Source organism: Symphalangus syndactylus, chromosome 1, assembly GCF_028878055.3.
Source record: "Symphalangus syndactylus isolate Jambi chromosome 1, NHGRI_mSymSyn1-v2.1_pri, whole genome shotgun sequence".
NCBI lineage: Eukaryota > Metazoa > Chordata > Mammalia > Primates > Hylobatidae > Symphalangus > Symphalangus syndactylus.
This window is the reverse complement of record NC_072423.2, coordinates 103,103,964-103,130,544: the sequence shown is the minus strand read 5'-3', so window position 1 is coordinate 103,130,544 and position 26,581 is coordinate 103,103,964. Positions and strand designations below refer to the sequence as shown.

General features: G+C 41.1%; 1 protein-coding gene across 33 annotated transcripts in view; it reads left to right on the top strand.

Moving 5' to 3' along the window:
- Positions 1–798: 798 nt before the first annotated feature.
- SLMAP (sarcolemma associated protein) overlaps positions 799–26,581 on the top strand; it is a 176,192-nt gene continuing 150,409 nt past the window's right edge. For 23 of the 33 annotated variants that reach the window (XM_055272732.2, XM_055272674.2, XM_063645397.1 and 20 more), the window contains exons 1-2: positions 799–856; positions 1,061–2,361. In XM_055272732.2, the coding sequence (XP_055128707.1) occupies positions 2,164–2,361 (198 nt within the window). In that variant the 5' untranslated portion in view covers positions 799–856; positions 1,061–2,163. Of the gene's footprint in view, positions 857–1,060; positions 2,362–26,581 lie in introns of those variants that run through there. The other 10 variants (XM_063645390.1, XM_055272610.2, XM_063645378.1 and 7 more) reach the window with 1 other exon arrangement.

The window sequence follows — 26,581 nt, the reverse complement described above, 5'->3', positions numbered from 1 at the left end:
GACTCCTTCTCACTATTTTTTCTTGAAGTTTTCATTTAGCCCTTGCAAAGTCTTTCTTCTTTAGACCAATGACTCCTCATCTTGATATTGTAAGTGGGGGGAAATACCCTCTTTTTTCACTTTGGAAATTGTTCAATCTCTCTTTGGAAGAGACATGATTTTAAACTTTCTGAACGCTCCTTCTGTGGAAGAATCCGCGCAGGAGCCCTGGGGGCACATAATAGGTAGAAGGACTGTCATTCGAAATGGAATGCGGGAACTAAGTTTTTTTTTTTTTTTTTTTCCGGGAAGAAAACATAACGAATTTAGCAGAGGGGAGAATGGTCCTTCTGTTAGGTGCACAAATCCTAAGACTTGAGGGAGTTTGGCGGCTCACACTTAAGGTAGCTGCGGGTGACTGTGTTGCCCACAGCTAAGATGGCTGCCAATGACCATCTCCTTTGGCTGAGTCTGTTCTTTTGCTCGCTAGTATTTTCATCGAGAATTAAACAGAGTAAAATTTAGTAAAAGTTGGCACCTCCTTGCTAAGTAGATAAAACAAGAAGGTGGCACTGTTTGTTTGGAAAACCTTCTACGGCGCAAATTGTTCTTGCCCTTAACCAAAATGGTCGTTAAGGTTGTCCCGAGGTTTGAAGCTTCCAGCCCTTAACTAAGATGGCGCCTGGAGGCCCGTTAAAAATTAGCTTGCCCTTTTTTCTGCCCTCTACCAACACGGCTTCCGCGGCGTCGTTCACGTGACATTCCTGGACTACGGCGCGGGAGAGGGGGTAGGAGGGCCCTTGAAGGGTGCGCGTTCCCGTGGCGGTGCACCGGGTAGGTTTCAGTCAGAGTCACTATGGCGGCCGGCGCTGGCAAGGTAAGCTGAGGCGGCGGTGGCGGCTAGGGAGGTAGGACCCGTCGTGGCGTCCTGGCTCCAAATCCTCGCAGCCTGCTTGCGGAGAGGTCGGCGGAGGTCGTGCCTAGCGGTGGGGGCTGGCGGGGGTCTGGCTGGAGGGGGCGAGGGCTGAGGCGGGCGGGCTGAGGCGCCTGACGGCCGTTTGTTTTGATGTTTCCCCACCAGGTCGGAAAGTTTCCTGCCTCGTCGGGCGCAGCTTGAGCTTGCCCCATCGGCCGCGATCGCTGGAGGCTGCGGCGGATCCAGTCCGGGGCCTCCAGGCCTCTCCCCAACCTCCGGGCCAGTCTCCCTCCCCCACCTTCTCGTCTGCCGGGAGCTGCGGCTGCCGTCCCTGAGATGCGACCCTCGCGGGGGCGACCCTGAGGGGAGGCGGCCCATGTGCTGAGCGGCGGCCAGGAGCCCAGGCGTCCGGGGACCAACTTCCTGCCGCCTGGGAACCCGAGCCTCCCGGTGTCGCGCCTCGCTCGGTCCGCACCGGCCTGCGGAGCCGGGTCCCCGCCCTGGTCTCGGGGACGCTCGCCAGGTGCCCAGGAGTCCCGACTTGGCCACTGCCCGCGCCCTGCCGGCCTCCACGCCTCGCGCGGAGGACCTCAGCCACCGCCGCCTCGGCTCGTGCCAGGCCGGGGACTGCGTCCCGCTTCCCGGGGCGGCCTCCGCTCAGCAGGGGCGATGCAGACTGTCCCGCCGGCCGTCTAGAGCCCCTCCGCCTCCGTCACCTCTCGCCCCTTCACGCCGGGCGAGGACGGGAGGTGGCTGCCCAGAGGTGTCCAGCCACACCTTCCTTCGGCCCAAAAGGACTTTCCTGGCCGCGCCGAACCGACCCTTCCTTCATGCTGCAGTGCTGCAACGTTTCCGCCACCAAGGGGGAAAAGCGGCCGCGATCTCAAACCAAACACAAGAATTGGCGTGTGACTCATCTACTTGGATACCTCCAGTCCCTAAACTGTGTTCCAGGAGTTTTCTTGGCCAAAGCTGCCCGATGTTTGAGCCTTTTCTTCCCAGAGAAGAAGATGGACTGAAAGCTGCCAGTTGGGGACTTTTTGTGATCACGGCGTTGCTGGGTTTTAAAGGAGGTGATGGGGCTTACGCTGGCTTGTCTTCCCACCCAAGTGAAGAGTTGATGTTCACTGGTTATGCTTAGACAATGTGCAGTTTGTGTTAATTTAAAATTTTGGGTGGGATAGGGGCATAGGCTTGTGAAGGGCAGTCCGGATCCGGAGGAACTCCTCTTTGTCCCTGGTAGGAGAGACACCCCCAGTCTATCCTCGATGCCGTCAGCCTTGGCCATCTTCACTTGCCGCCCGAACTCGCACCCGTTTCAGGAGCGTCATGTCTACCTGGACGAGCCCATCAAAATTGGCCGCTCAGTGGCCCGCTGTCGACCAGCGCAGAATAATGCCACTTTTGATTGCAAAGTGCTATCAAGGAACCATGCTCTCGTCTGGTTTGATCACAAGACGGGCAAGGTAATGTCACCACATTGTCCAGCGGCATTGTTTAACATACTTTTTTTCCCCCTTTGCCCTCCCTGAGAGGCCTAATATATGCAGGATCCCAGGGTTTGCATCCAGAGGAGGCTTTGCGCAAAGCCACGAATCAACTGTTTGTGTGCCTGGTTCTAGTGGAAATTTGATTGAGGTGGTTGAATGGAAACAGAGAAGGTATTGTAATTAAAAGCCTCAGGAGGGCTATGGCATCTTGATAACGTGGTCATTCCCAGTGAAATCCCAAACTAGATAGTGAAACTTGGCGTCTTGCTTTTAGTCTGTTTAGAAAGGTGAATTCACAGTTCAGCGCTTTATTAAGCAAGCAGCAGTTCTCGAAGCAATTCGGGGAATCCGTGGCCATTATTATCCCGGGGCTCAAGTGTCTTAGTGGTGAAATGTAGTTAACACATAGCTTTAGGTGAGTTCAGATCAGGACCTTTCTAGTAAGGATAATTGCTGGTATAAACCTAAGATTTTTGAAAGGTTTGATACATACTTGCCCTAGAAGGAGTAATTTGCAATAATCAAAGCTAATTTAATTAAGCATGAACAACTGTAACTTTATATATTTTCAGAGTTTTCTTACGAGTTGGAGAACATACACATATTGCGTTTGAAAATCACTTTTTGATGTTCCCTGCAGCACTTATTAAGTACTTAATGCATAGTTACAGAGGTGCTATTCAAAAGTTAGTGTTAGGAAATAAACTTATTTTCTGCAATTATACCCTATTCTGTCAATTATAGCATTACTTAAATGTGATACGATGAATTCAGTGCTTTTCATTTTAAGCGTAACCAATTTAGTATTTTTATGTTAGTATTGTAAGTACTATACATGTATGTGCTTTTATTTTAAGAAATGAAGAAAGAAATTAAGATCCTTTCCATTTTTAAAAACTGTTTATTTGTGTTTGTGGAGAGTATACTAAAGAGCTCATCTTTGTGCCTAAACCTCAGGTTTTTAGCTGAGCTAGTGAATCAGTTCCAACTTTAAGTTATGTAAGACTAATAGGACTGTCTCAGGTTTCACCTCCTGACGTTTTGCCCCTCTTTCTGAGTTAAATAATTCAATCTTTCTTAAAGGAAGAACTTAAGTCTTCAAGAATATGTTTTGAAATGAAAGAAACCTGAGCCTCCAAAGGAAGAGAAAAAAAATGATACTTCGGCAGCTACTGATTTAAGGAATTATTTTGTAAATTATTTTTTAAAGAAAGGAGGAAAAGATTGTCCAAGTTCTGTGTGCTGCATAATATCTATACTTTATTCTACGTGTAGGATGAGAACTGAATAGTATGTTAACTTTTCTGTTTAACACCAGATCCTCATTTACCTTTGGAACAGACCCTTCCCCCCTCCCCCCAAGCTGAAGTTAGGGTGCCTAAAATACTTCGTAGATTACTCGCAATCCTTTTTTTTTTTTTTTTTTTTTTGAGACAGATTTTTGCTCTTGTCACCCAGGCTGGAGTGCAGTGGCGCTATCTCAGCTCACTGCAACCTCTGCCTCCCGGGTTCAAGTGATTCTCCTGTCTCAGCCTCCCAAGTAGCTGGTATTACAGGCACACACCACCATGCCTGGCTAATTTTGTATTTTTAGTAGAGACAGGGTTTCACCATGTTGGCCAGGTGGTCTCGAACTCCTGACCTCAGTTGATCCGCCTGCATTAACCTCCCAAAGTGCTGGGATTACAGGAGTGAGCCACTGCACCTGACCCTCATAATTCTTTAAAATGAATATTCATAGAACTCATTTTTCCAGCAGTTGAATTCAGACATCAGTTTACTACTAAGTAGTGCCTTAACTCAACCAGCTTTTACATTTTCGCCATTTTATGTTCTTGGGCAACAGGTCTAAACTAATCAGACAACAGGTTTGCTCACAGTACATACTCTGCAAATGCACTTTCTTTGATGAAACACTCAAAGGGGACTCCCATTTTTTGTTTTACTTATTTGAAAAATACTGATTTCATGCCCAGTGCTTTCCACGGCTGTACTAAAATTCTCACAATAGGTTATTTTGAGATAACTAAGAATAGATCAATAGTGACTGTTTCATGAATTGAGATGACATGTTAATATTTGTTTTTTTTTTGAGATGGAGTCTCACTCTGTCGCCCAGGGTAGAGTGCAGTGGCGCAACCTCAGCTCACTGCAACGTCTGCCTCCTGGGTTCAAGCGATTCTCGTGTCTTAGCCTCCTGAGTAGCTGGGATTACAGGCACGTGCCACCATGCCCAGCTAATTTTTATATTCTTCATAGATACTGGGTTTCACCACGTTGGCCAGGGTGGTCTTGAACGCCTGACCTCAAGTGATCCACCCTCCTCGGCCTCCCAAAGTGCTGGGATTACGGGCATAAGCCACCACACCTGGCCATGAAATTTGTTCTTCAGAAAAACTTATCTTTGAATGGTAGATATGGCTTATTTCTACCATTTTCACTTTTTTCCCCCTTCTGCTTTATTAGCTAAAATAACACGCAGGCCGTGAGACCACTACTTTAGATATAGATGTAATTATTGCTTATTATACCACTTAATCTAGTTATAGCAGATACTGTCAGATCTTACCATGTCGTTGAATTGTTTTAGAAATTAACTATTTAAAGCTTTGGTTTGGACAGATAGTAGGTTTTAATTGAGCATCTATTATGTGCCAGGCACTGTGAGGGATACGGTTCCAAAGAAAACCCACAGTGCGACCAAATAGTTCTTGTATGAAATTTGCAGTGTCTGTAGTCCCAGCTACTCAGGATGCTGAGGCACGAGGGTTGCTTGAATCCAGGAGTTTGAGGTTGCAGTGCTGTGATTATGCCACTACACTCCAGCCTGGGCATCAAAGCAAGACCCTGTCTCTTAAAAAAAAAAAAGAGTCCCTTCAGGCAAGGAGTTTCGTTCTTGTTGCCCAGGCTGGAGTACAATGGCGGGATCTTGGCTCACCACAACCTCTCCCTCCTGGGTTCAAGTGATTCTCCTGCCGCAGCTTCCCGAGTAGCTGGACTACAGGCATGCGCCACTACACCTGGCTAATTTTGAGTTTTTAGTAGAGACAGGGTTTCTCCATGTTGGTCAGGCTGGTCTTGAACTCCCAACCTCAGGTGATCCACCCATCTCGGCCTCCCAAAGTGCTGGGATTACAGGCATGAGCCACCGCGCCCGGCCAGGTTTGTTTTTTTTTTTTTAAACGTCTGGGGATGCCGGGTGTGGTGGCTCACGCTTGTAATCCCAGCACTTTGGGAGGCCGAGGCGGGCGGATCAGGAGGTCAGGAGATCGAGACCACGGTGAAACCCCGTCTCTACTAAAAAATACAAAAAATTAGCCGGGAGTGGTGGCGGGCGCCTGTAGTCCCAGCTACTCGGAGAGGCTGAGGCAGGAGAATGGCGTGAACCCGGGAGGCGGAGCTTGCAGTGAGCCGAGATTGCGCCACTGCACTCCAACCTGGGTGACAGAGCGAGACTCCGTCTCAAAAAACAAACAAACAAACAAACAAACAAAAACGTCTGGGGATGATAATGGTACCTATTATTGTTTTGAGAATTGAGGTAATTATATAAATCACTTAGCACCCTGTCCCTGGCTCTTACTAAGCACCCAGTACTTAGCAGAGAGGGTGTTTAGTGGGGAAGAGGGAACTATTTAGACAACACTGCAATTTGCTATAGTGCTATGGAGTCTTAGGAAGGTGATGAGAAATTATTTTCTTTAATGTGATGGCATATATAGAAGAAATTTTTTTTTTTTTTTTTTTGAGACGGAGTCTGGCTCTATCACCCAGGCTGGAGTGCAGTGGTGCGATCTCAGCTCACTGCAACCTATACCTTCTGGATTCAAGGGATTCTCCTACCTCAGCTTCTCAAGTAGCTGGGATTACAGGCATTTATCGCCATGCCCGGCTAATTTTTGTATTTTTAGTGGAGACAGGGTTTCACCATGTTGGCCAGGCTGGTCTGAAACTCCTGAACTCAGGTGATCCACTTGCCTTGGCCTCCCAAAGTGCTAGGATTACAGGCATGAGCCACTGTGCTTGGCCAGACGAAATATTTAAAATTGAAACTGATGTAGTTGATAACTTTGTCTAAATTGGCAGTTTACCTGGGAGGTCGAAAATTGGGGTAATTATGTGCTTTGGATGACTTTCACTTTGTGGTGACTGTTGCATTCTGCGTTGTCCATTATGGGAGGCTCATTAAAAGTTGGAAGAAATAGGCCAGGCATGGTGGCTCATGCCTGTAATCCAGCACTTGGGGAGGCTGAGGCAGACGGATCACGAGGTTAGGAGATTGAGATCATCGTGGCTAACACGGTGAAACCCCATCTCTACGAAAAATACAAAAAATTAGCTGGGCATGGTGGCATGTGCCTGTAATCCCAGCTACTCGGGAAGGCTGAGGCAGGAGAATTGCTTGAACCCGGGAGGCGGAGGTTGCAGTGAGCTGAGATCGCGCCACTGCACTCCAGCCTGGGTGACAATGTGAGACTCTGTCTCAAAAAAAAGAAAAAAAAAAAGTTGGAAGAAATAATAAACACTTGAAACTTTATGATTATTCAAATGATACATGTTCATTTTAGAATATCTGCAAAATGTAGGCAGGTGGAAATCTAAGTGACACTTTTTAATGCTAAGCTCATGGAATATCTTATTGTATAATACTTAAATCTGCATGTTGAAGGGTGACAGGTTTGGCACAAAGCAGAGTTTCATAATCTTTCCCAAATCATCTTCTCAGTAATGTAGCAGTTGGATATTGCCTTGTTGGATGCTGGCCCTATGTATTATCCTTCATCCTTTTCGGAAGTCAAGCTCTTCAAATTAGATGGCAGATAGTAGAATGGTTTTTTTTTTTTTTTGAGTCGGAGTCTTGCCCTGTCTCCCAGGCTGGAGTGCAGTGGCGCAATCTCGGCTCACTGCAACCTCTCCCTCCTGGGTTCATGTGATTCTTCTGCCTCAGCTTCCCAAGTAGCTGGGATTACAGGCATGAGCCACCATGCCCGGATGCCTGGCTAATTTTTTGTATTTTTAGTAGAAACAGGGTTTCACCATTTGGCCACGCTGGTCATGAACTCCTGACCTCAGGTGATCTGCCCGCCTCGGCCTCCCAAAGTGCTAGGATTACAAGTGTGAGCCACGGTGCCCAGCCTAGAATGGTTATTAATCCCTCTGTTGATTCAAGGCACCACTGAGCAAGCAGATCTACCCATATAGTGGTTACGTAGAAGGGATAGTGAGTGGACTCTTGTGATTTGGATGGCCCTATTTGGTTTGAGGCTTTGGGGTACTGGTGACATGCTAGTGGTTGACATAGTAGTCTATTTCCAGTCTCACTGAAGTTTACTTACTAGTGGTAGTAGTTGTCTACTTGTAGTCTCACTTTTAATTTAAACTTAGTGCATCTTTTTTTTTTTGAGATGGAGTCTCACTCTGTCACTCAGGCTGGAGTGCAATGGTGTGATCTCGGCTCACTGCAACCTCTGCCTCCTGGGTTCAAGCAATTCTCTTGTCTCAGCCTCCTGAGTAGCTGGGATTATAGGCACGCACCACCACGCCCAGCTACTGTTTTGTATTTTAGTAGAAACGCGGTTTCACCATGTTGCACAAGCTGGTCTCGAACTCCTGAGCTTAGGCAATCCACCCGCCTCGGCCTCCCAAAGTGTTAGGATTACAGGCATGAGCCACTGCACCCGGCCTATTGCATCTTTTTGAGCACCTGTTCTATCATGATTTGTTTTAGTGAAGGGCATAGTGGTAAAGGGGGAGAAAATGACACAAACTGGTAAGGATTTGTTATTTCTTGTTTCTAGGAACTTTTACATTGGATAGAGAGGGTGACAGTGCACTTTGAAAATAGTTGAGATAGATGATTTTATAAGTTTCAGTGGCAAAAGAATGATGACATTTGACTTTAAAATTAGAGGTGGATAGATAAGAAAAGGTTTTTTTTGGTTGTTTTTATTTTTTTTTGTGGGGATGAGGATGGAATAAAAAGCAGATAATTTTGAACAAGCTTTGCATTTTCCAAATGCTGAGGAAACTGATTTTGTTGGATTAGAGAGTTCTTTGAAGAATAGCCAAGGGTGAACATCTATTCTGTGTGATGTTCTTGTTTGTGCCTTATCTTCGTAATTAATTTTCACACTCCGGAAGACAGGAACGTTTTCCTACTATCTTGTATAAAGTAGTTGTTGAATAAATGAAGCTGACTAGATAGTGTGGTGCCAGGTTGTGAAGTGCCTTGCTTACCAAGCTAAGGATGTGTGGACCCTTGGGTTATGGAAGGCCTACTAGAGTTCTGAGCAGAGCACTGACATACCAAACCCCTGTTTAAGAAAGAGTGGGCCGGGTGCGGTGGCTCACACTTGTAATCCTAGCACTTTGGGAGGCCGAGATGGGTGGATCACCTGAGGTCAGGAGTTTGAGACCAGCCTGGCCAACATGGTGAAACCCCACCTCTACTAAAAATACAAAAATTAGCCAAGTGTGATGGCATGAACCTGAAATCCCAGTTACTTGTGAGGCTGAGGCAGGATAATAACTTGAACCCAGGAAGCGGAGGTTGCAGTGAGCAGAGATCCCATCTTTGCACTCCAGCCTGGGCAACAGAGGGAGACTCCATCTCAAAAAAAAAAAAAAAAAGAAAAAGAAAAAAGAAAAGAGTGATACAATAGTGATACAATAGCAGTATGTAGAGTTGCCTGGAGCAAGGAAAAATGGGTAACAGCTTAAATAACACTTTTGTACTAACTATATACTGGGCCCTGTTCTAAATGCTTTACTTGTTAACTTATTTAATCCTCAAGTAACTCTTTGAGGTGCTTGTTTTTTCCACATTAACCTGTGAGGAAATTGAGGCACAGAGAGATCTTGGTCAAGTTCACATAGCTATTAAATGGTAGAATTGAGATTTAAACTCAAGTTCATAACCACTGTGCTATTCTGAAGGCTTTATAACACTTTAGATATGATGTGATTTTGTGAGGGCATAGACCAGGTTAACAGTAGGAATGGAAATGATTAAATGCCAGAAAATGAAAAAAGATAAGAGTATTAAATTAACTTGCACATTAGGACTTCAGCAAAGAGCAAGGTCCTATGTGAACTGAAGATTTTAGGGAAAGTTTAATGGATGAAACAGTTTCATGGATGAAATCCAATTTAAACTAGACCTTAGGACTTTTAAAAAGAGGAAGAATGGCCAGGAACAGTGGCAAATGCCTGTAATGTCAGCTACTTGGGAGGCTGAGTCTGGAAGATTGCTTGAGGCCAGGAGTTTGAGGCTGTAGTATGCCAAAATTGCACCTGTGAAAATCCACTGCATTCCAGCCTGTGCATCATAGCAATAATTTGTCTCTAAAACACAAAAAGTTCAAAAACTTATATTTGCCAGGGGTGCATCAGGTCTGTAGCCCCACCTACTTGGGAGGATGAGACAGGAGGATCACTTAGGCCAGGAGTTCAAGGCTATAGTGCACTATGATTGCTCTAGCCTGGGTGACATAGTGAGACCCATCTTAAAAAAAAAAAAAAAAGTGGGGTTAAGAGATAGATTGTAGTTAGGGTCAGTCAGGGAAAGGAGTTTTGGGTGGGAGGAAGAAGCAGGGATGATACGGCATGTTCTAAGGACATTGCAAGAAGTCATTGTGAAGAGCCTGCTGAATTTGACAACCAAGATTGTTTCTTCTTTTTTCCTCCACACATCTAAACATGACCACAAAGATCCTAGCCTCAGCTTTTGGGAGAATGGCAGGTCATACATTCTTTTACTTTTTATTTGTTTGTATGTTTGTTTTAACAGATACTTAAGTTTTTTGTTGACAGAAGTATAAAGGTCATTAAGGGGTGCTGGTGTTTGTGAGAAAGTCTTTTACTTGACAAGTTGTATTTAAGACACATAATGTGAACATGTATAGGAAGCCAGATTATATATTTAAAGCACATGTTCATTTCCTTCTATATTATTTTTCATAATAGTGGGAAATTGATAAAATATTTTATCTGTGATTTCGAATTGTTAAAAATATCGATAGTGTATATACTTAAAGCATTTTTTTTCCCACTTAGGTCTTTGACATTACTCCTTAGGTGAAATACAGTGGTGGGATCTCGGCTCACTGTAAGCTCCGCCTCCTGGATTCACGCCATTCTCCTGCCTCAGCCTCCTGAGTAGCTGGGACTACAGGCACCTGCCACCACGCCTGGCTAATTTTTTTTTTTTTTTTGTATTTTTAGTAGAGACGGGGTTTCACCATGTTAGCCAGGATGGTCTCGATCTCCTGACCTCGTGATCCGCCTGCCTCAGCCTCCAAAGTGCTGGGATTACAGGCGTGAGCCACCACACCCAGCCTACCTGTCTGGTTTTCTTAAGTGATATTTCTGCTAGAGCTTAGTATTTATTCTTTTTGGTAAGTAGGGAAGAGAATGTCATTTAAAGTTAAGTGAAAAGACTGTAAGGTTAACTCTTAATATATGTCAGTTACTTCATAGTTACTTGAATCAAGAAAAATGGTGGCATTTATTAGCGGCTGAAATGTTCTAAGTTTACAGTCCAGACTCTTTCCTCTTCTCGGGTACATGCTTCTCTTACTGACACTACGTAGGTAGATAAATAGTTACACCTTTGCTTAAAAATCTTTGATGTTGCCTCATTAATTTTTAGCATTAAAATCTATATCTTATTTTCTTTTTTCCAGCTCTCTCTTTTATTACTGTTTTTTTCTTCACCCCAAACTTTGTGTACTAGCTGTATGACAGTGTTCACTGTTTCTAGAACAAGTGCCTTTTTTTGCTGTTTTGTCTTCTAGAATGACCTCTTCTCGTCATCCCTTCAGGCTCAGTTCCAATGTGAAACCTTCCCTGACTCCCTTTAACTGAAGAATTAATTGCTTCTTCCTCTATACTTCCATTTAACTTTGTGTATGATTTATTTTTTTTAATTTATTTTTATTTTTATTTTTGAGACAGGGTCCCTCTCTGTCACCCAGGCTAGCGTGTAGTGGTGCGATCTTGGCTTACTGCAACCTCCACCTCATGGGTTCAAGCAATTCTCCTGCCTCAGCCTCCCAAGTAGCTGGGATGACAGGCACCCACCACCATACCTGGCTCATTTTTGTATTTTTAGTAGAGGTGGGATTTCACCATGTTGCCCAGGCTGATCTCGAACTCCTGGCTTCAAGCAATCCACCTGCCTCAGCCTCCCAAAGTGCCGGGATTACAGGTGTGAGCCACTGCACCTGGCCTGTATATAATTTCATTATAGGACATAAACAACAAAATAACTAGGATGCAAATGTACTACTGTCCCATCAGATGTGAACTCTTGAGAACAAGAGAATAGGCACTATATTCATGTTTGAATGAGGGAAATGTGAACAATGGAGAGGTTTGTATTTCTGCAAACCTGTGCAGTGTTAAAGGGCAGAAAGTCATTCAAGTTCGTTCTCAATTTGAGATCATGGACTCAATTATCAATATGTAGTCTTTGTATAAGTCATTATTGATTGAGAGCTTGCAGTTTGCAAAACATTTTGCTAAGTGTTTTTGGATCCAAAAACGTAGATCCAAATCTTGTGATTGGCAATATTAAATTATATATATGAACTATTACAATTTCACACAAAATAATTTTAAAAGGTTTTAGAATAATCAGAGTGCTTTCTTGTTTCATTTGGTCTATATAACACTCTTAGAAGGTAAGTAAAACAGCTGCAGTCTGGCTCCCTTTTGTCCAAAAAGAGTTTGATGTTTAGAGGTTATTTGTACAAGATCATCTAGTAGTAACTATGGGAGTTTTTTCCCCCCTGAAATAAAAGCCAACTATTAGACATTTATTCTGAACTGTCCTCTTAGGGACTGAGCAATTATTATGAAAATCTGCCTTTTGCTCTCTTGAAAGGTAATCTAAGCTATTGCTTTTTGATATATAACCAAAACTTGTCATATTACAGACTTTCAAAGACTGAAATAACTCAAGTTAATTATTTCTCTGAGTCAGCTAACATTTTTAAAAACTTACCTCTACTACTCCTAGCAATAAAATATTTTTTCTTGGGCTTGCATTCAGGCAAACTGATTTGGCTTTGGGTATATATGAAAATGAGTGAAACAGCCTTGGAAAAACTTGTTTGGCCATGTACATTTTTCATACTTTATAAGAGAGTAGCTGACAAATATAAAGAAAAGAAGGAAAGCTTGTATAGGCACTTGAAAATATGGACATGTTTGGTGGTTAGTACTGTATCTTTTGTCAAATATACAATTTGGGTTGGATTTTAAATTTAAGCACATAGAAACTGTGTGTTAAAGATTTTCTCAATATTTTCAGGCCTACAGTTTTATTTATATATAAGTACTGACTTATTCTAGCTGAGCCAAGCAGAAATGATTTTCCAACATAGACTTTCAAGCTTTTCTTATTTTTTACTTATACAAATAACAGGAATACATTCTCATAAAAAGTCAAGCAGGCCAGGTGTGGTGGCTCACACCTGTAATCCTAGCACTTTGGGAGGCTGAGGCAGGAGGATTGCTTGAGGCCAGGAGTTCAAGTTCAGCCTGGGCAACTGTTTATATGAAATGTGTGGAATAGGTAAATTCATAGAAACAAAGATTGGTGGTTTCTAGAGGCTGAGGGTAATTAGGAATGTGATGGTTAATTTTTATTTTATTTTATTTATTTTTTATTATTATACTTTAGGTTTTAGGGTACATGTGCACAATGTGCAGGTTTGTTACATATGTATCCATGTGCCATGTTGTTTTGCTGCACCCATTAGTGATGGTTAATTTTATGTCAGTGTGGCTAGGCTGTGGTATCAGTTTTTCACTTGACCAACTTTTGGTCAAACACCAGCCTGATATTCCTGTGAAAGTATTTCTTAGATGCGACTAACATTTATACCATTAGACTTTGAGTAAAGCATATTACCCTCCATAATGTGGGTGGGCCTCTCTAATCAGTTGAAGGCCTTAAAAAAAAAGACTGAGGTCCCCCTGAAGTTAGGAATTTTGCCCTCACAAAGCTGTTGGACTCAAGGCTACACAACAGCTCTTCCCTGAATCCCTAGTCTAATGATATGCCCCGCCAATTTCATACTTGCCAGCACCCCCCACCCCAGTTGCGTGAGCCAATTCCATTAGATAAATCTCTCTATATAAATATACATGCAATCAGTTCGTTTTTCTAGAGCCTTGACTAATACAGGATATGACTGCCAAATTGGTATGAGTTTCTTTTTGGGATGATGAAAATGTAAAATTGATTGTGGCGATGGTTGCACAACTCTGAATTGTATACTTAAATTGGCAATTGTATGGTGTTTGAATTATATCTCCAAAAAGGATTTTTATTTTATTTTATTTTATTTTATTATTTTTTTTGAGACGGAGTTTCGCTCTGTTGCCTAAGCTGGAGTGCAGTGGCGCGATCTCGGCTCACTGTAAGCTCTGCCTCCTGGGTTCACGCCATTCTCCTGCCTCAGCCTCCTGAGTAGTTGGGACTACAGGCGCCTGTCACCACGCCTGGCCAGTTTTTGTATTTTTAGTAGAGATGGGGTTTCACTGTGTTAGCCAGGATGGTCTTGATCTCTTGACCTCGTGATCCACCCGCCTTGGCCTCCCAAAGTGCTGGGATTACAGGCGTGAGCCACCGCACCTGGCTGGATTTTTTTTTTTTTTAAGACACATGGTCTCACCATGTTGCCCGGCTGGTCTCAAACTCCTGGGCTCAAGCAACCCTCCCACCTCAGGCTCCCAAAGTGTTAGGATTACAGGGTGAGCTACCACACCTAGGCCCAAAAAGGAATATTAGATGAAGTAATAGCTTAGTGAAAGCAGCTTGGGATATAGGAAGTAGAAGACAGTGAGTGAGTATTCAAGGTAGGTAGGATTAACAGAGCAGCTTTTGAAGTACCATATAGTTGGATTTTTCTCTCTGCTTCCTTATTGTGAATGTCTTACTCTTGGTTGGACCTTTGTTTTAACAAATGTAGTATATAGATAGTAAGTTTCCAATCTTGAAATATTTGTTTCTAGGCACAATTTTGGTGTTATTGAGAAGTTGTAATGCCAGAGTATTAATGTAAGAATTGAGAGAAATGGTTAAGATATAGTTTAAAAGTCTCAATCTGCACCTCAATCGGTTCAGCATAAGATTGATTTTACTTACCAAGGAATCTTTGATGTATGCAGGCACATACATAGAAGCAGTAAAGTATTGTTAGAATGAACTGTACTAGTTTGATTAAAAGAAAGTATTCATTTAAATTGTAGCTGAACTCAAACTGGGGCCATCATGCATTCTTAGTCTTTAGTATGTGAGTGTCTCATTCTTGCAGTGCAGTGTGGTGTCCAGTATATAGTCCTGGAAAAATATAATTACGATACAAATAAGTCAAACAATAGTAGCATCTGTGAATCATTGTTTCCAGGGAGCTAAGAGAGTCATGTATTCCTTCCCCCAGGATTGGGGGCAGAAAATGTGGGAGGAAAGAAGAGGGCTTCACAGAAAAAGCTGTTTTTAAGCCACTGTTTGAAGAGTGAGTAGGGCTTTGCTAGCTGGATAAAAAAGAGCAATGCATTCTAGCTGGAAGCATATGTTTAAGGCAGAAAAGCCTGAAAGAGAATGATGTATTCTGGGAATGCAAACCCAGAAGTTGACAAAATTGGGGGGAAGAAAATAGAGCTGCTGTCAGTTCTTTGGGGGTAGTCGAGCACTGCAGGCAGATGCCTTAAGGGAGGCAGTGTAGTTAAAGATTTTGGAGTTGGACTACTGGTGTTGGAATCCTGGCTCCATTGCTTGCCAGATATGTGATCTTGGGGAGTCTCTGTGTTTTCAGTTTTCCTCATATGTAAAAGGAGGCTAATAATGGTATTTACTTCATGGGACTTTTGTAAACATTTAATGAGAATTGTAAAGCACTTAGCAGAATACCTGGCACAGGATAGGCAGTCAATAGCTTGTGGCTATTAGAATTTTTCTTTCTTTTTTGGTTGGTGTGTTTGTATAGTAATACCAGTTGAATATCCCTTATCAAAAATGCCTGAGATCAGAAGTTTTTTGGATTCCAGATTTTTTAGGATTTTGGAATATTTGCATTATACTTACACTTACCAGTTGAACATTCCTAATTCAAAAATCTGTAATCAATTTGCTCCAAAATTCAGAACTTTTTGAGTACTGACATGGTACTCAAAGGAAATGCTCATTGGAACATTTCAGATTTCAGATTTCAAATTTTCAGATTTGGGTTGCTCAACCTGTATTACTTACGCAAATTCCTTTCCTGTATGCTGCTGCTGCTCCTCCCTCTCCTCTCCCCTATTCTCCTCTCCTCCCTTCTCTTTCTCCTCCTCCTCCTTTGAGAGAGAGAGAGAGAGAGAGAGAGAGAGAGAGAGAGAGAGACTTACTCTGTCACCCAAGCTGGAGTGCAGTGGTGGATCACAGCTCACTACAGCCTCAACCCAACCCTGCCCAGGCTCAAGCAATCCCCCCTCCTCAGCGTCCCAAGTATCTGGGACCACAGGTGTGTGCCACCATGCCTAACTAACTTTAAAATTTTTTATAGAGATGGAATCTCCCCATGTTGCCCAGGCTGGTCTCAAACTCCTGGGCTCAAGTAATCCCCCTGCCTTGCCTTCCCAAAGTGTTGGGATTACAGGCATGAGCCACTGCACCTGGCCTTTTTCTTCTTTTTTTTCAGATGGGGTCTTGTTCTGTTGCCCAGGCTGGAGTACGGTGCAGTCACAGCTAATTGCAACCTTGAACTTTGGGCTCAAATGATCCCCCCACCTTGGCCTCCCAGACTGCCGGGATTATAGGCATGACCCACTGTACCTGGCCTTATTTTCTGTAAATGTGCTTTTTCATTGTTGAAAAAATTTTCTTCTTTGAATATATCTTTTGAGTTCCTTAAACTAAATTCTTTTTTGAATGTATGAAACTTTTTTGAGTATGTTAAAGAAATCATCTGTTAATTAATGCGTGTTATCCACTTCTACTAAGTTTGTACAGTTTCCCTGTTAAAGCAATAAAATCAGTAGCGTACTTAAGGTCTGCCTTACTTGAAGATTCGAAATTAAAGGAGTTGGGTAAGTTACAAGAATCTAGTCAGTCAGTTAGGAAAAATATAAAAGAACCTATAATGCTCTATCAGGCACCATAGAACATGGTGAAATTACGATATTACTTCAGTCTTCAAGGAGCTTCTCGTTTAATTGGAAAGCTAAAGCTAACTCCCATAAAAAATTAAGGAAGAATTAAGAGCACTATGTGATCAAGATTGAGAAGGCTTGTTTGTCACGTAAGGGGGACTTGAATCGGACCCTGAAGATTTAGGGTAGAGAATAGCAGGTGTCCTTGGTGTATATGTCCTTGGTGTATGAAGGTCTGTATTGAAAGGCATTCCCCAGAGGAACAGTCAGGAGGCAGTTGAGTCTGGAAGAACAGTTTATCAGTTGAGGTTTTAGTTATATTCCGCAGACATTGTTGATAGCTGATTTAAGAAGAATAGCAGTATGTTGAAAGGGGATTGGATTGTTTTCAGAATCCTCGAAAGGCTGGGATCCAGTCTGGAAACCGATGCTGGAGTCACAGCCAAAATCGTGCCACAGAAGTGGCGTTGTGCAGACATGGCTGCTGCATTTCTTGAGCACTTATACCTCAGCTTATAATGTTGACATTTGATATTGGATGATGCCTTTGGCAATGTTGTTATTGCTGCTTCTGGAAAGTGTGTGCTGATGCTTCTGCTCTGCCACCAGATAAATCTACCATCATGTTTCTTTTTTTTATTTTTCATTTTTTTTTGAGATGGAGTTTCACTCTTGTTGCCCAGGCTGGAGTGCAGTGGCACGATCTCGGCTCACCGCAACCTTTGCCGCCCGGGTTCAATCGATTCTCAGCCTCCCGAGTAGCTGGGATTACAGGCATGCGCCACCACGCCTGGCTAATTTTGTATTTTTAGTAGAGACAGGGTTTCTCCATGTTGGTCAGGCTGGTCTTGAACTCTGACCTTAGGTGATCTGCCTGCCTCGGCCTCCCAAAGTGCTGGGATTACAGGTGTGAGCCACCACGCCCAGCCTACCATCATGTTTCTTTGTGGCACTAACTCCTGAGGTAAAGTGCTAAGCTCGTATGTTTGGTTGAGCCTAGGTACATGACCATGACTTAGCCTCAGGAAGCTATAAACGACAGCATGTGTCATTTCAGCTTTTAGTGGGGGCATAGGCTTTGCCTCCCACCATGTTGGATAATTATCCAGTAATAGCCAGGGGGTTGAGATGCCAGCATCCAAGAAAATGACCAGTGTTCCCTCCAAGTAGAGTTTGTATTTTAAGGAGCCCTATTACTGGATTACCACCAGATGGTTTGGATTAAATGACAGAGTTGAACCTGAGTTAGGCTGCATTTCAGGTAGGTGGTGGAGATAAGTAAGTCCTCAACATCAGTGTCATCAGTAGGTTCTTGGAAACTGTGAGACTAAGCCACATTATGTGCTATATGCTGTAGGAACTTAATTCTTGTTTATATTAATTAGCCTATGGTAAAATTGGTAAAATTGGTTTCTTTATACAATATGTCATTTTACTTAAAATCACAGTTTCCAAAAACCTATCCATGACTATGTTAAGTGAGGACTTTCCGTACAGGGTTGATGGGACCATAGGGCAAAACCTTTAGGAAATCAAGGCATAAACTTTGGGGACTAAGAATCTTGGAGTTGCAACTGTGGGGAAAGCAATGCCTCCACTTAATTCATCTTGATTACCCAATAACTAAACTGGTATGTCCTAAGGTGGGTTATGAAACACCTGTCTGCTTTAGCATTCTGACTTCATATTAGAGTGATTGTAAAATGATAAAGATTAGTTTCGTAGGTATAGTGAGCAGACAAGATTTGAAGATTCCAAAATATTAATATAATTTATTTTCTTTTATTTTTAAAAACTACCTACATATTAGAAAATAGGATGTTTCTTATTTTCAAGATTATTTTTCTCTTGGCATATTAAAAGACTGCACTTGTGTGCATTTTTAAGGTGTTTTTTTGTTTATCATTTAAAATTCTGCAGTAAGCTCATTTAAATACTATTTCTGATATTGCCAGAAGTATAGATTTAATACTTTGAATAAAACAATGAAAGAAGTTAAAAGGATTATGATGAAAATATTGTATGTAATTATCCAAGCGAAAGGTAGGTATTAAATGATAGAAACTACTTCAGAACTTCAGTATGAAATATATTTTAAAACATAACACCTATGTAGTAGTACTAGTCTTACCATTTTAAACTGATACTCTAAACTGAGGTTTATTTATATTTGCCAGTTGTGTGGAGGCAGAGTTTTAAGATGAGCAGCGGTTAAGTTTATTGGTTTTAATAGTTTTTTTACCCACTTCCCAGATTTGAGAACGTATTAAAATTTTATCCTTTATTTTAGCTGCAGCTATTTTGAAAGCTGATATAAAAATAGGTAAACTTTTTGAATGATGTGTGAAAAATTATTAAAAAGTACTTCAAGCATTAGGTGTTAGTATTTTTATGAAAATTAGTTGTTATTGATGTCTCCTTTCACTAATCTTTATTATTATTGCCTTGTCATAGTGGTATGTAGTCTTAGGTGCACAAGGGAAATTACAGACTTTAATAGACAATTATTATTATTATTACTACTACTACTACTATTGAGACAAAGTCTTACGCTGTCATCCAGGCTGGAGTGCAGTGGCATGATCTTGGCTCACTGCAACCTCTGCTTCCTGGGTTCAAGCAATTCTCCTGCCTCAGCCTCCCAAGTAGCGGGGATTACAGGCATGCATCACCACACCTGGCTAATTTTTGTATTTTTAGTAGACTGGGGTTTCATCATGTTGGCCAGGCTGGTCTTGAACTCCTGACCTCGTGATCCACCCACCTCGGCCTCCCAAAATGCTAGGATTACAGGTGTGAGCCACTGCGCCCGGCCAATAGACAATTATTTTTAACATGGCTGCCTTGTTGTAGGTCTGATGATTGTGTTTCGTATATTTAAGCATTAATATGTATTCATATATATACTTAAATGCAAAGTTAAACATTTTGTATATGAAAATGTTTGCTCCTGATATTTAAGTCCTGCTGCCAAAATATTATTCCCCAAACCAAATATTTGGAGTTTTGGTATCTGAATGTTGGGATTGGATAAGAAAACTTTATGTTTTTCAAGTTCAGCCACTTTAAAAATACTTGTGGCTGGGCCAGGCATAGTGGCTTACGCCTGTAATTCCAACACTTTGGAAGGCTGAGGCAGGAGGATTACTTGAGCCCAGGAATTCAAGACCAGCCTGAGCAACAAAGTGAAACCCTGTTGGTAAAAAAAAAAACAGAGCTGGGTATGGTGGTGTGTGCCTGTAGTCCCGGCTGCTTGAGGGAGGCTGAGTGCAGAAGATAGCTTGAGCCTGGGAGTTGGGGGCTGCAGTGAGCTATGATCACGCCACTGCACTCCAGCCTGGGAGACAGAACAAGACCCTATCTCAAAAAAATTATTATTATGATTATTGTTGAGACGGAGTGTCGTTCTTGTTCCCCAGGCTGGAGTGTAGTGGTGCAGTCTTGGCTCACTGCAACCTCTGCCTCCCGGGTTCAAGTGATCTCTTGCCTGAGCCCCCCAAGTAGCTGGGACTACAGGCGCCCACCATCACACCTGACTACTTTTTGTATTTTTAGTAGAGATGGCGTTTTACCGTGTTGGCCAGGCTGGTCTCAAACTCCTGACCTCAGGTGATCCAACCGCCTCGGCCTCCCAAAGTGTTGGGATTATAGGCGTGAGCCACCACACCGGGCCAATTTTTTTTAATAATTAAAAAAAATTAAATAGATTTGTGGAAAAGGATACTGATTCTCCCTTCTGGAATCAATGCCATAGTTTCAGTTTTATGACTATGTGCTACTTTGGTAATAGTAGCACTTAGTTGTTATTCCACTCACTTAAGCTTTCTTTACTTTTGAACTTTGAATTTTCTGGTTGTCTTTGGAGTTGGTTGGGCTGTGTAAATCTTAGTTATTAAGTGTTGTAGGCACAGAAAATGTAAATTTATATAATGTTTATATATTTAACATTGTTACCTTCATTATATTTCCCATTTCTGTTGCTTTCACATTAGAGTTTTCTACTAATTCAGACTTTGTTGTTCTTATCTGTTGGCTGTTTTAAGTGTGGATATGTTTTGGGCAAGTTCTGTGGATTTTTGTTTTATTCTAAATCAGAATTGAGTGATCAAATAAGTGATAGTTTAATGCTTTCTTTGTGAAATTTTACCAATTTCCACAATTCTCCCTGATTTGTCCGTTCTCTCTCTCTTTTTTTTTTTTTTTTTTTTGAGATGGAGTTTCGCTTTTGTTGTCTAGGCTGGAGTGCAGTGGCGCAATCTTGGCTCACTGCAACATCCACCTCCCAGGTTCAAGTGATTCTCCAGCCTCAGCCTCCCAAATAGCTGGGATTACAGGTGGGTGCCACCACTCCCGGCTAATTTTTTGTATTTAGTAGAGACAGGGTTTCACCATGTTGGTCAGGCTGTCTTGAACTCCTGACCTCAGGTGATCCACCTGCCTCAGCCTCCCAAAGTGCTGGGATTACAGGTGTGAGCCACTGTGCCCGGCCTGATTTGTTTATTCTCTTAGTATTTTGAACTTTGATCATGTTTAACACTTCACTTAACCCTTAATTATATATTGTTCTGGGTAAATTATTTGATTATTTTGGCCCTAATTAGCTTAAAATCTCCTTAAAAGTAACTGTAATAGACTATGCTACCTTGTGGCCCTACAGTATAGGTATAGTGCCTATCGTGTAGTAGATGGTTAAAAAAAATTATTGCCAACACAATACCTTTCTCCAAAGAAATTATGGAAGTACTAGCGTAAGAAATTTGACTTTTTAAAAAAAACCTCTTAGAAGAAGATATAGGATAACATCCTTATGACCTTGAATTCAGGGAGGCTATAAGTAATTTACAGGAAGCATACATTGAGGGAAAAGATTAATACATGCAAATAAATTAAAAATTAATTTTATTCATTGGAAGATAGAATAGCCAGGCGCAGTGGCACTTGCTTTGTAGTCCCAGCTACTTGGGCTAAGACGGGAGGATTGCTTGAGCCCAGGAGTTTGAGGCTGTAATGTGCTTTGATGGTGCCTGTGAATCACCACTGTACTCCAGCCTAGGCAGCTTAAAAAAAAAAAATAAGAAAAGTTCAGAAGAAAAAAATTGGCAAATATATTTGTAAAACATATCACTTGCAAAAGGTTAGTATTCAGAAAATAGAAATAAGTTGTTTAAATAAAAGACAACCCAACAGAAAAGAAACAGTCAAAAGACACACATAAGAATTTCACCGAAGAAATAAGATGCAGCAATAAACAGATGCTCAACTTTCAACATAAGTAAGGAACTGTAAACTTAAGCCATGAGATGCCATTTCTACTCAGTTAAAAACTTGGATAATATCAAGTGTGAATGATACTGTAGAGCAGTAGCAACTCTCATACGTTGTTGTTGATATGATGAATTTCATTGATTGGTTTTTGAATGTTAAGCCAAGTTTGCATTCCTGAGATAAACTACACTTGGTTGTGATGTATTATCCCTTTTATATATTGCTGGATTTCATTTGCTTATATTTTGTTAAGGATTTTTGTATCTCTGTTCATGAAGTATTCGTCTTACATGCTTGTGAGAATTTACCAAAGGAAGCCATCTGGGCCTATTTTATGTTCCGTGGAAAGTTGTAAACTATAAGTTTAATTTCTTTAATAGAAACAGAGCTTTTCTAGTCATCTATTTTTTCTTGAGTTAACTTTGATATTTTGTATCTTTCAGGAAATTTGTCTGTTTCATCTAAGTTCTTGACTTTATTATAAAATTTTATAATAAAATTTTATTATAAAATTATTCATAATAGTACCTTGTTATACTCTGTAGAATCTGTAGTGCTGTGTCATCACCTCTCTTATTCTCGATATTGGTAATTTCTGCCTTTTTTTTTTTTTTCATTACACTTTGGCTAGAGATTTATCAACATTATTGTTCTTCTTAAAGAATCAGGGTTTTTTTTGGTAGATTTTTTTCTATTATTTTTCTGTTTTCTATTTCATGAATTTCTGTTCTTTATTATTTCCTTATTTCCGCTTGCTTTGTGTTTAATTTCCTCCTCTTTTTCTAGTTTCTCTTTTCTTTCTTTCTTTTTTCTTTTTTTTTTTTGAGACCAGGCCTTGCTGTGTTGTCATTCAGGCTGGAGTGTGAGTGTGGTGGTGCAATCATAGCTCACCACAGCCTCAAACTCTTGGGCTCAAGCAATCTTCCCATCCTCAGCCTCCTGAGTAGCTAGGACTACAGGTGCATTGCCACCATGCCTGGCTAATTTTAAAATTTGTGGTAGAGATAGGGTCTCTGTATGTTGCCCAGGCTGTCTAGTTTCTCAAAGTAGAATCTTAGGTAATTGAGTTAAGGCCTTCTTCTCTTCTAATAAATCATGTAATGTTATAACCATTTTGACAAACAGTGTGACATAGTTACAATGCTAAATTTCTGTATATCTATTGACCCAGCAGTTCTCCTAGGTATATACTCTAGGAAATTTTTTTTATATGTTTGCCAGGAGATATGTTCAAGCATGTTTATAGTAGGATTTTTCATAATAGCAAACATCCAAATGTTCATTGACAGGAATATATAAATACTTCTGTTAAATTACACCATGGGATATTGTACAGTATTGAACGTGAATGAACAATAGCTGCATATATCAATGCAGATCAATCTCAGAAATGTTGAATAAAAAAAGCAAGGTGCAAAAGAATACTTACACTGTGATGCCATTTAAGATAAAATTTGAAAAATCAGTTGGATGCAGTGGCTCACACTTGTATTCTCAGCATTTTGGGAGGCTGAGGCAGGTGGATTGCTTGAGCCCAGGAGTTCAAGACCAGCCTGGGCAACATGGCGAAACTCCATCTCTACAAAATATACAAAAAATTAGCCAAGTATGCTGATGTGTGCCTGTTGTCCCAGCTACTCAGGAGGCTGAGGTGGGAGGATTGCTTGAGCCCAGGAAGTTGAGGCTGCAGTGGATTGAGATTGCTGCACTGCACTCCAGCCTGGGCAACAGAGTGAGACCCTGTTTCAAAAAATAATAAAAATAAAAATGAAAAATCACCATACGTACTGATATATCTGTTTTGTTATATATATAGTAATAGAATGATAAACATATCCTTGTGGGGGAGGCAGAGTTAATACAAAAATAGCTAAATTTATATATTACATGCTGCAAGATGTTTTAACTACTTTATAAATGAATACTTATTTGATTCTCATAATCAAGTACTTCTGTGATGCAGGCACTATTTTTATTCTCATTTATAAATAAAGAAGCAGAAAAACCTTAACTTCCTAAAGTTATACCACTAATAAGTGGTAGACCTTATCATCAAATCCAAGCAAGTCTGGCTTGAGTCTGTACTCTGAATGATTAAGCCATAGTGCTTGCCATGATGGAAGGGGCAGGGAGTTTCTCAAGCCGGCAGTTGGGTACATAGACTTTTTTGTTATTGTTTCATTCATATTTATGTGCTTATATTTATTTTTATATTTAACTTAATTAAAATTTTAAAAGAGAAATAAAAAAAGTTAAGCCACCTGAGAAGGAATGTAAGAACATAACCTCCCTAACTATATTTACATTCTAAATGGAATTTTAGGACATCAACACTATTAATGTTCCCCCTTTTTTTTTCACACTGCCCTGCCCCTCCCTTCTTTTTTTTTTTTTTTCTTTTTGGAGACAGAGTCTTGGTCTGTTGCCCATGCTGGAGTGCAGTGGCATGATCACTGCTCACTGCAGCCTCGACCTCCTGGGCTCAAGCCATCTACCCACCTTGGTCTCCCAAGTAGCTGGAACTACAGGTGCTCATCACCACACCCAGCTAATTTTTGTGTTTTGTAGAAACAAGGTCTCACCAGGTTGCCCAGGCTGGTCTCCAACTCCTGGGCCCAAGCGATCTGCCTGCCTTGGCCTCCCAAAGTGCCAGGTTTACAGGCACGAACCACCATGCCCAGCCTCAACACTATTAATTTTCTATAACGTATTTCCTAGATAATACTAATAAAGCATGAAATATTAAAAACTTGGATAGGTGAGGTGTTATTAATCTTATATAGCTTGACCTGGGTGGTAGTTACAAGGGTGTGTTCATCTGGTGGTGATTCATCAAGCTATACACTTTTGATTTGTTCAATTCTTTATAGGTATTTCAACTTAAATAATTTTTTTTTTTTTTTTTTTTGAGACAGGGTCTTGCTTTGTTGCACAGGCTAGAACTCAGTGGCACTATCTCTGCTCACTGCAGCCTTGATTTCTTGGGCTCAAGTGATCTTCCCACCTAGGCCTTCCTCGTGACTGGGACTGTAGGTGCACACCACCATGCTTGGCTAACTTTTAATTCTTTTTTTTTTTTTTTTTTTTCTTTTAGAGACAGGGTCTCGCTATATTTCCCAGGCTGGTCTTGAACTCCTGAGCTCAAGTGATCTACCCGCCTCGGACTCCCAAAGTACTAGGATTACAGGCGTGAGCCACCTTGCCCAGTAAAATTATTTAAACATAGAATAAGATATATATATACACATATATATACCTATGTATGCACATATATATATACATATATATACACACACATATATATGCACATATATATAAAATAATAAGATATAAAAAATAGAAAAAAAAATAAAAATAAATTAGCAAGGCATGGTGGTACATGCCTGTAGCCCCAGCTGCTTGAGCCCAGGAGTTTGAGACTATAGTGAGCTATGATTGCACCACTGCATTCCAGCCTGGGCAACAGAGTGAGACCCCATCTCAAAAAAAAGGACTAAAAATATTAGATAAGATTTTCTTAAATTCCAAAGGTTTCTTATTGCAGCTACATTATGTATGTATTTGTTGGGATGATTAAAGGGGTATAAAATAGGTTATAAAATGAATGGCTGGCTTTTTGAGACGTTACTTCATTGAAAAGGCTGTAAAAAGAATAAGGAAGCTGTTTATATACGGATATGGGACATTTTCTAAGATATAAATTATTAGGTTAATAAAAGAACAAACAGGAGACAGCAGCATGTGTATAATAATCTACCTTTCTTGTAAAGGAGAGAAAAATAAGAATCTATGTTTGTTATTTGTTTATGCCTAAAGAAACTCTGAAGGAGGCATAAGAAATTAGTAGCTGCGGTTACCTGGGAGTGTAGTGGGGGTGGAGACCGTGTTGATATGAAATAGGGATGGCAGGAAGTCTTCTCACTGTATTTGCCATTTTAGTTCTTTTTAAACCATGTAACTATACAACCTATTCTAAGTAAATAAATATTGACTGATTTTTTTTTTTTTTTTTTTTTTTGAGATGGAGTTTCACTCTGTCGTCCAGGCTGGAGTGCAGTGGAGCAATTTCAGCTCACTGCAACCTCTGCCTCCTAGGTTCAAGCAATTCTCCTTCCTCAGCCTCCCAAGTAGCTGGGATTATAGGCATGCAGCACCATACCCGGCTAATTTTTGTGTTTTTACTAGAGGCGGGGTTTCACCACCTTGGCCAGGCTGGTCTCGAATTCCTGACCTCAAGTGACTGCCCACGTCAGCCTTCCAAAGTGTTGGAATTACAGGTGTGAGCTATGATTTTTAAAAGAAAGCATGTTTAGCATATCTCTGTTAGGTAAATTCAGATTTATGCTCTTTTATTTTGGGACTTACATTTGATTATTTGTTGGATATAGAATATTTCCATTTTTATGAGATTTGGTTATATAATCTCTTGAAATAGAGAAATATTGGGGATACTATATCATTATAAGGGCTTATGTTCAAAGAGGACTTTTTCAGTTAAATTCACCATATCTTTCCAGCATCTCCCCTTTTCCAGGACCATTCTAATTCTTTTTAAAATTACTTTTTGCTCTTTTGGATGTTGTGCATTTATAGGCAGAAGTTTCCTTTTAATGAGATGTTAATAATATGACCTTATATTTAAACAGTTTTAGAATTAAAAAGGTGTTTTGTTACTGTGACTGAGCTTTCTGATATCATTTAGTTAAAAAGTAGGAAAAACCAATGTTTAGGTGGCCAAACTTTCCTTTTATTCTTCTTTGTCTGTCACCTAGGCTGGAGTGTAGCGGCA